At 50.6% G+C, this 10,240-nt stretch overlaps 1 protein-coding gene across 1 annotated transcript; it reads left to right on the forward strand.

The window, feature by feature from the left end:
• Positions 1 to 1,856: 1,856 nt before the first annotated feature.
• LOC116824327 (uncharacterized) lies at positions 1,857 to 8,196 on the forward strand. Its single transcript, XM_075072078.1, is given in 5 exon segments — positions 1,857 to 1,864; positions 5,683 to 5,795; positions 6,169 to 7,389; positions 7,392 to 7,552; positions 8,155 to 8,196. Coding segments are annotated over 5 exon segments (1,545 nt in total).
• Positions 8,197 to 10,240: the final 2,044 nt, after the last annotated feature.

Here is a 10,240-nt window from a genome sequence, read left to right on the forward strand (position 1 = left end):
TGTTAGCCACAGCCAGCAAGGAGTGGAATTGAGGGTTGGCTTGGTTCAGGTTCAGTTTCAGTGGCATTTGGTGTGCTTGGTTTTGGTTCAAGATACCCGAAAATGGTTTAGGTACCAGGCCGTGCCCCCAGGGCCGTCCTTAGGATTTATGGTGCCCTAGGCGAGATTATTAAACCGGTGCCCCCGTGCCTGTCTTGCTCTTAGCAACACAAACATAAGCTTACAGTACTGGAAAACTTGCCACATGCATGTTACTAAAACCAGTTTAACTTAATTAAGCACACTGTAATGCTGATGGACTAGCACTAAAGAGGGAGCACTATAGAAGAAATTCTGATTTGACAGAATGATGCAAATAATAACATTTTTTTTAATTTGTCAACATTTTATTGGAAATTTCTATGAAGAGGTATTGAAACAAGGATTTGTTTTTAATTAAAAGCAATCTTTCTGGCTTTTTCGGCTGCACAATCAGTAATAATGTCATCGTATGACAAAGACAAAGTGATGTCTTGTTTGATTGCAAGAATAGCAAGACCAGTCAAGTGTTCCTGACTCATTGTATAGCGGAGATAGTTTTATACGAGCTTTTTTTTTGCAAAAACTCGTTCTACCTGATGTTACGTAGCAGGGAATTGTTTAGTAGAATTTACTGTAGTGGCAATGTACACATTAGGAATATGTAGAAGTCTGCTGGTATGAATAATCATTCAATGATCCAATGATCGAATGTTTGCAAATGTTCATCGGCCAACAAGACTCTTCATGTAATTTTCGTACAGTCAATCATTTAAATCAAAACGATCATCCGTGTATCAGGAGGCTCTTCTAGTCAGGGGTCCCCATACACGGTCCTGCAGGTGTCCGGCGCGCTGCGAGGCTCTCTCAGTGCACCACGTTACTGACCGTACGAGGACGAGCATCATGCCGAAATGCCGCCGAAATTCGGGCATTCATTTTCGGCAGATGCTTGTCTCGCCACCACTGGTCCTTCGGTCTGGCGCCCGGCCAGACAAAAAAGGTTGACCACTGCTCTAGTTCTTGCAACGTGTCATTAGTGTCTTGTTTCCTATTTAGTTTGAATTTAGTCCTGGCTCAGTCCCCGCTGCGCAGCCTGAAGGTGAAATGAACCCCAGGTCGACAGTGGGTTGAGTGGCTCAGCCAGGGTCTCAGCTCCGACCTTGCTCAAGCTGCTGCCAGCCTGGGTTCCTTGGTGGAGGTGCTGAGGCCGGCAGGCCGGACCCTAGGTGCCAATGGTGGCAGCAGCCTGAACCCCGAGCAGTGGCGGGGCTGCGCCGGGTTTCAGCTCACCGTCTGCATGCCTCAAAAATCAGCTCACGTGCCACCTTGGCATATTGTGCCAATAGGTTGCTGACCCCTGCTCTCACTTAAGTAAGGAGATGAAAGCAAATTACAGTTGTTGGAGGGCTCTATTTAGCAGTAACAGGCGTATGAGGAAGTCAGTCAACATTTTTGTTTTCTGGTGAAAACTGGCCCACTCCCTTCCCCATGACCAAACTTGTCACAAAATAATTTGTGAACAACTGTAATTTTCTGGTTTATTGGCTAAGATACTGTTTTAAAAAAAATATTGAAATTGAATTCAGGATTGTTTAGCAGCATTTTTTGGCAAACAAAGTATGTTAAATGCACATTTAAATTGGCAACACTAGTACTGTTTCATGCTTGCGCTCACCCCCAGGCCTGCTGGTCAACAGCTGAGTAGGGGATGAGATAGGTTGGAAAACTGCAGGATCCCAAAATCCACCTCTTGGTTTGCAGAGTTGCAACAGACAGCAGCATAACCTCAGGTCCGATCACATGCCAGTGGGCACCACCGCCAGCCCAACGGTACCATGGTGAAGTAAGCATCGCATCTGATCTCAGTAGACGGGGCACCCATGGAGCCACAGAGCTACTCATTTCCTGCCCTGTGCAGTTTTCCCCCGGATGAGATGATTCACTGCCAGACCCAGGGGAGGTATCGCTTCCCCAGCTAGGGTGATCAGATCCAGATGTCCTGATTTTATAGGGCCAGTCCTGATATTTGGGGCTTTGTCTTATATAGGCACCAATTACCCCCATCTAGGGTGACCAGACAGCAAGTGTGAAAAATCAGGACAGGGGTGGGGGGGAATAGGAGCCTATATAAGAAAAAGATCCAAAAACTGGGACTGGTCCTATAAAAGTGGGACATCTGCTCACCCTAACCCAACCCCGTGTCCTGATTTTTCACACGTTATCTGGCTATCCCCAGCCCAGTCCTGTGCTACCATTCCAATCCTGGCTGCCTGCAGAGGAAGTGAGTTACTTTCACTTTCATTCCTCAGCAGGCAGCCAGCCAGCCTCCCCTCCCCCCAGCTCCTCACCAACCCAGCCCTGATGGAGGGGAGGGGGAAGAGAGGAGTGTTCCGTGGGGGGGAGGGAGAAACGAGGGGTGCTCTGTGGGGCAGAGGGGAGAAGAATGGACATTATGGGGGACAACAAAGGATACTGCCAGAGCCGCAGAGCCTGCCTCACCTCATGCCAGGGGAAACAGTCACACTCACAGGTGATTTCCTTCCCCCCGCTCCCTTTCCCAGAGACACCAGCAGCCAATCCCTTCCCTCAGACTGTGCTGCATTCGGCTCTCTCTAGGACCCAGCAGCCCTGCTCTTACATGCTCCACTGCTTCCCATCTGTTCAGGCTCTCCAGAGCGGTGCCCCCAGACCTAATGGTGCCCTAGGCGGCTGCCTATGGCTAAGGACGGCCCTGCATGCCCCAGAAGGGGGTGAGGGGTTGGGAGTGGGCTCTGTGTCTTGCTTCAGTGGGGAACTGAACTGGATTGGGACCTGGGGCCTGAGTCAGGTGGGGCAAGAGGAGGGAGGAGCTGCCCCAGGGGGTGGGGATGGATGGACTGAGGCCTGTCTAAGGGGGAGAAGAATTGGGCAACCATAGCCTTTTTCCATAGGCTTGAAGAGTTATTGTTAACTTCTGGGGCCAGGGAACCTCCACACTTCTCCTCTTCCACCTCCTCCCCATCTCCTGTGGGCTGCCCCCTTCTCTTCTCCTTCTGCTGGGGCAGGCTGTTGTGGTAGCAATAACATGCTTCGGTGTTATTCTGTTGTCTTGTTTTATAATGAAAGTGAGATTAGAGTAGATTTTATTTTATTAAATAGTGAGCTTAAAAATTGCTGAAGCTTCATTGTGACTGGTAACCATTTTTTCCAGTTCAATTCAGATTCAGGTTCACTGAGTAAGAGAAAAATTATGGTTCAAGTCTGATTTCAGTTCAGTTAAAAATACTAGTTGAAACTTGTTGTCTGGTTCAGTTCTGGTGTGACTCTAGCTGGATAAATGGAATCTGCATCTGCTGAACTGTCCTTAGGGGCTGCCAGGGCAGCCCAGGGAAGCTCAGTCATAAACCGAGGGGAGTCTCTGGTTATTGCTAAGGCAGAGGAGGCTGGTGTCTGTCTCTGCTCATGATATTAGAGCCCTAGTTAGTTGAGCTTCCTGGGTCAGATGCTGCCTCCTGCATCATGATCTGGGAGCCCAGACTGAGCAGCTGCTGCTCCCCAGCAGGGTCTGTTCTGGGAGAGACCTTCATTAAAGCGCCCTCTGTGCCCAGCCCAGGTAGGGACATTCCCTGGTGGCTGGAACCAGAACCCTGGGGCAGCCCCAGGCTCTGGCGACATCAGCTCCTGAGCTGGAGCCTCAGGTGATGGGGAGAGACCTGAGTGAAAGAGCTGGGGCCAGGCAGGAAAATGACTTTGCACAAAGGGCCCCTTTCAGGGATCAGCTGGAGAGTTTGTACCAGAGGGGAAGGGGCTCCCCGTGTGCCTGCAGGTCCCTAAGCTGCTGCCCTCATTGACATAGCCAGGCTCACACTGGAGAGCAAACGCCCATGGGAACAGGACAGTCATCAGCTCTGCCAGGCAGAGGGGAGAGGGAAGGAGACAGAAAGGGGAAGGGTGAGACTGGAAGGGGCAGCAGGAGCAAGAAGTAGGGAGAGAGGTTCCCAACTCCCAGACCTGCCCAGATCCATTTCCTGCAGCATCCTGGGGCAGACTGACTTTCTTGGACAAGGTGAGGAGCTGAGAGAGGAAAACCCAGGTCCTGCCTCTGCCTAGTTCCCACGCTGCTGGGGGATCTGCTGCCCTCAGGGACAGTGTCAGGGGGGATCCCCCAAAGTGGCTCCTTTGGTTCCGCTCTCTTCTAGTGTTTGGCTCAAAGACTTTGTTACTGGGAGGGTTTAAAAGTGCCCTAGTAGGTTCAGCCCTGGTGGCCGGGGTCAGGTCTGTGTTGTAATAAAGTGGCTGAGGGTTTTCCCAGCATGGCAGAGTCTAGAGTGTCTGTCTGCAGGGAAAGAGCCTGGGGGGTATCAGGGTGTGAAATGGACTAACACTAATTCAGAAACCTTCCCAATCACCCTCCTCACCCTGACAGGCTGCACAACCATGTCCATGTTTTGCTCCAGATCCTTCCATCTTCCCAGGAGACAGCGTAGGAACCTGGCTGTGGTGGATCCAGCTCAGGTAGGGGATTTTCAAGGAACTGCAGGAGGCTGTTGTAGAGCAGGAGGGTCAGGAAATACGCAGGGTGAGGCAGGGAGGGGTCAGGGTGTGATAAACCTGCTGGGACATGTTCAACCTGGGCCTGATTTTGTGAACAGGCCCATGGGGGAGTGGGGTGGGGTAGGGTGTTGAATGTTCTCCCATTTCTGAAAGAGGAAACATCCCATGGGCAGGGCTGGGAAAACTGACCAGATTCTCACTGCTGGTGCCTGAACCCACTGACCAGAGACTGTGGTGGGATACAAAGGGAAGGTGCTGGGATTCCAGTTTCTCTCTGAGGTGGATTTACAGTAAAACACAGGGTGCCCTAGCATGGGGCCCCCCAACAACAGGGGGCCCCAGGGCTGGGCAGCTGCAGGGACAGAAGCGTGGTCCTGCCGGCTGCTGCTGCAGGCTCCGCACCCACCAGCAGCCAACCTCCCCTCTCCTGTGCCTCCTCCCCGGAGTGTGCGCGTTCCAGCCCCTCCCCCTCCTTACCAGCGCCCTGCCGTCAAACAGCTGTTTGCCAGGCTCAGGTCGCTCCAAGAGGGACGGGGAGGAGCAGGGCTGCAGTATGCTTGAGGGAGGAGGTGGAGAAGAGGTGGGGTCTGGGCCTTTGGGAAGGGGGTGGAATCGGGGCAGGGCAGAGCAAAGGCAGGGCCCCCACACTCCCCCTACACATACCACCCAAATACCCTGCTGTGAGCCACTCAGGGCAGGAGGCTGGGGTGGAGCAGGGGGCTGGGAGCACCCCCATGACCCCAGCCCCAACCCTGAGTCCCCTGCTGCATCCTAACTCCTGGCCAGACCCTGCACCCCAACCCCCAGCCTGCTCCTGCAGCCTAACTCCCTCTCAGAGCCTGCACCCCCAGTCCTGACTCCTGCACCCCCTTCACTGGCTTGGAAATAGGCATGAGTTTAACGCCAGAGATGTGTGTGTGTGTCAGGAAGTCCCCCAGACCACACAGACCATTAAAACTCGTAATGAGGGCGTGACAACACCCCCCCTAGACATCTGCTGCTCCCCAGGGGTCTGAGTTACCAGAGTTCCATGTAGGATCAGGTTTAACTGAGGGAATGTTCTTTGTGACAAATACTCTACCAAGACTCCATGCACCCTGACCTTGCCTGATTTCACCCCTGGCACAGGATTCCCCATTCCCAACCTGCCCTGATCACCAGGCTGGAAAGAGGGGAAGAGCCATTGGTCCCAGATCTCCAGCCCTCCAAAGAAATGGAGATCCTGCAAGGCACCCGCACAGGTGAGGAGTCAGGGAAACTAAACCAGAAATCATCTGGTGAGTGAAGGAAAAAACTGGGACTCCGAAAAATGTGCCATGAGTGAGAGCCCTCAGTTCTGCCCCATCTCACCTAGGTCAGGGCTGCAGCCAGCAGGTGTCATATCATTATGGCAGATATCAGTCACGGCTTCCCACCCATCCTGTTAGCTGTCAAGAGTTTCCTCCCTGACTTTCCTTCCCTGTGAATGTTTGGATGGGATGTGGAGACAGAATCCAATTTCTCAGTCTCCCCAACACTTACTGTGTTGTGTTTTCTGTCATTGCTAGTCCTGTTTTTGTCCATTCTCCCCCCGCACAACCACTAACTCCTGCCTGGATTCTGTCTCTCCCCCAGCAGGTGATAGGACAATGAGTGAGAACAATGAGGAGAATCAACAGCAGGAAGTTCCTGGGAAAGTGGAACCACAGGGAACGTTTTTGAGAAGAGCTGAAGGAATTTTTTCCCAGTGCTTGGAACAGGGGAAAGCCTGGGGAAATTGGCACAGGTCAGAGAGGCACCTGGGAAACCATCCAAGGAAGAAAGTGGATGAATCCATTCAATATGGGGGAGGATGCACAAATCCCAAGAAAAACACAGCCCAGCAGACAAATCACAAGGAAGAGAAACCATACAAATGCCTTGACTGTGGGAAAAGGTTTAGTTGGAGTACAAACCTTCTTACACATTGGAGAACCCACACAGGAGAGAAATCCTATAAGTGCTTGGACTGTGGGAAAAGCTTCAGTGAGAAGTCATACTTTATTACGCACCAGAGAGTGCACACAGGAGAGCGACCCTATAAATGCCTTGAGTGTGAGAAAAGATTTAGTCAGAGGTCATACCTTATTACGCACCAGAGAGTGCACACAGGAGAGCGACCCTATAAATGCCTTGAGTGTGGAAAAAGTTTTAGTGAAAGTTCATCCCTTATTAAACATGGGCGAATCCACACGGGAGAAAGACCCTACAAATGCCTTGAGTGTGGGAAAAGATTTATTGAAAATTCATCCCTTACTAAACATGGGAGAATCCACACAGGAGAAAGACCCTATAAATGCCCTGAGTGTGAGAAAAGATTCAGTTTGAAATCAGCCCTTAATGCACACCAGAGAATCCACACAGGAGAGAAACCCTATAAATGCCTGGACTGTGGGAAGAGTTTTGCTCACAATTCAGGCCTTATTGCACATCAGAGAATACACACAGCAGAGAAGCCCTATATATGCTTGGACTGTAGGAAAAACTTCAGTCATAAATCAAACCTTATTAAACATCAGAGAATCCATACAGCAGAGAAGCCCTATAGATGCTTGGACTGTGGGAAAAACTTTAGCCACAAATCAAACCTTACTAGACATGGGAGAATCCACACAGGAGAAAGACCATGTTAATGCCTGGACTGTGGGAAATGTTTCATTCAGAAGTCAACCCTTGTTACACATCAGACAACCCACACTGGAGAGAGACCCCATAAGTGCTTGGACTGTAGGAAAAGCTTTAGCGACAGCTCATACCTCACTAGACACGGCAGAAACCACATGGAGGAGATACCCTATAAATCCCTCAACTGGGAAAAGTTTCATTTGGCGCTCACACCTTTAGACGTCAGAGAATTCACACTGGAGATAAACATGATAAATGCGTCCACTGTGGGAAAAATTTCATTAAGAGAAAAAACCTGATGCAATCCACCCAGCTGAGAGACTTCAAAAATACCTTGACTGTGGGGAAAGCTTCAGTAGGAACCCAGAGCTTACTAAACATCAGAGAATTGACAAAGTTGAGAGACCCTAGAAATAGCTTGACTGTGGGAAATGATTCAATCTGAGTTCACACGAGTGATCCACACAACAGAGAGACTTCAAATATGGAGAAAGCTTCAAATGGTTGCTCCTATTGTATCAAGCATCAGTAAATCCACACAGGGAAGAGCCCCCTCAGATGTCCTCAGTGTGGAAAATGCTCCAAGTGGAGCTAACACCATATTGGACATCAGAGATGACTCCACACTGGAGGGAAATTTTCTCAGTGCCCTGACTAGGGCTGGCCATAGTGAAAACTCCATTTCCTAATTCCCACACACAGCAGTGGCATTTGGCTCCCAAGGATCCACCTGCCCATTGCTACGATGAGGCTATAGCAGCAGCTAGTCATGGACCCTCTGGCTCTACCTGGTCTAAGCAAACCCCAAGCAGCGGAGAAGTCCTGATCAGTCCCATCTCCCTGCTGCAACCCTGGCTGCTGAACGGATGGGCCACAGGTGGGGGAAGAGAGAGACCGAAACTCCTCCAGACACTATCTCTGCCAGCTGAAGTTCCTCCATCTCCCTTTCCTTCCCAGATGTGGTCCCTGTTCCATGGAGATAAAGAGAAGGACACTTAGGGAAGGCCCCACCTTCCATCTAGATACCTGTCCCCACTCCCCGTCTTCCACCATCCCCTGGGCTGTGCTCTCCCACTTATCTGGAGCTGTTTCCTAGAACAGGAGTGTCTTTGAAGGCTGGGACCGGGAGGATGGTTTTGTGCAGGAAACTGAGGATTGAACGGTTGGGGCTACTGGAACTAGGAAGCAGAGTGAGCTGGCTGCTGGAGCTAAGGGATCATGTTTTTGAGTTTTGGTGAGCCAGAAGCCAGGAATGGTGTAAAGGATGGGAATGTTTGATACAAGTGGTTGGTTTGTTCGTTTGTTTGCAATAGGTGAAGGGAGCAGTGGAACAGGGTAGCAACCTGTAATTCTCCATGCCGTAGCCTGTGAATTGATTTACGGTCACATTCTGTTGTTAATTTCAGGCTCGGGCTGACAAGCTAAGTTTCCTTTAAGCTGCATGGCTGTGCAGCAGCCTATTTAGTGCTGTGCAGACACTAAGGGAACCACCAAGCCTGGCCCCCCAACTCTCCCAGCCCCAACTCTGCGTCTGAAGTGGCCCAGACCCAGCCATGACAGGTGCAGCCTGGCCCAGCCCCAGGTGTGGATGGAGTGGTTCGGCCTGGATGCTGGCACGGCCAGGGCAGCCCTCCCCAGGGCCAGGCTTGGGGCCAGGGGAGGGGAGCCTATCCTATAGCCCTAGTCCCTGAGCTGCCACGGTGGGGAGAGGTGCCTCTCCCCCCAAGCCCAGGTGCTGCTGTGGGGAGAGAGTGCTGGGGGGGCGGGGGGGAGGAGAAGTCCTCTCTCCCCACTGTAGCCCCTGAGCACCTTCCTGCACCTCAAACCCCTCATCCCCAGCCCCACCCCAGAGCCCGCATCCCCAGCTGGAGCCCTCACCCCCTGCATCCCATCCTCTGCCCCAGCCCTGAGCCTCCTCCCACACTCCGAACCCCTCAGCCCCACCCCCACCACATGACTTTTGTTATGTGAACCAGTATGAAGGTGATGTCATACATCACCTCCATACTGGTGCATGTAACAAAATTCATTCTGCCCATGGGTGGGAAAAATTAGAGGGAACACTGCTGACAAGCTTGGTTAAGTAAAAATAAATGTCAGAAGGACAGGAAATACATAAAAAGAAAAAAAACTGAATTTGGCTTGTCAAATTTCATGTAGGAGCATGAGAATGGTTTGGTTTTTAAAAGCCTGGGAGCTGTACCGGTCCTGGAGTGTTGATGAAGCTTTGTAAGCAAATGGTATTGATCCTAACAAATAAATAGATACATCAGTTAAACGCAAGAATCACAGACTTTAAGGTCAGAAGGGACCATTATGATCATCTAGTCCGACCTGCGCAACGCAGGCCACAGAATCTCACCCACCCACTCCTGTAACAAATCCCTAACCTATGTCTGAGCTATTGAAGTCCTCAAATCATAGTTTAAAGACTTCAAGGTGCAGAGAATCCTCCAGCAAGTGACCCGTGCCCCATGCTGAAGAGGAAGGTGAAAACCCCCCAGGGCCTCTGCCAATATTCCCTTGAAGAAAATTCCTTCCCGATGCAAAATATGGTGATCAGCTAAACCCTGAGCATGTGGGCAAGACTTACCAGCCAGACACCCAGGAAAGAATTCTCTGTAGTAACTCAGATCCCAACTCATCTAATATCCCATCACAGGCCATTGGGCATGTTTACCGCTAATAGTCAAAGATCAGTTAACTGCCAAAATTAGGCTATCCCATCATCCCATCTTCTCCATATCAAGCTTAGTCTTGAAGCCAGATATGTCTTTTGCCTCCACTGTTCCCCTTAGAAGGCTGTTCCAGAACTTCACTCCTCTAATGGTTAGAAACCTTTGTCTAATTTCAAGTCTAAACTTCCTGATGGCCAGTTTATATCCATTTGTTCTTGTGTCCACATTGATACTTAGCTTAAATAATTCCTCAACCTCCCTGGTATTTATCCCTCTGATATATTTATAGAGAGCAATCATATCTCCGTTCAGCCTTCTTTTGGTTAGGCTAAACAAGCCAAGCTCTTTGAGTCTCCTTTCATAAG

This window comes from Chelonoidis abingdonii, chromosome 13 (assembly GCF_003597395.2).
Source record: "Chelonoidis abingdonii isolate Lonesome George chromosome 13, CheloAbing_2.0, whole genome shotgun sequence".
In the NCBI taxonomy this organism is placed as follows: Eukaryota; Metazoa; Chordata; order Testudines; family Testudinidae; genus Chelonoidis; species Chelonoidis abingdonii.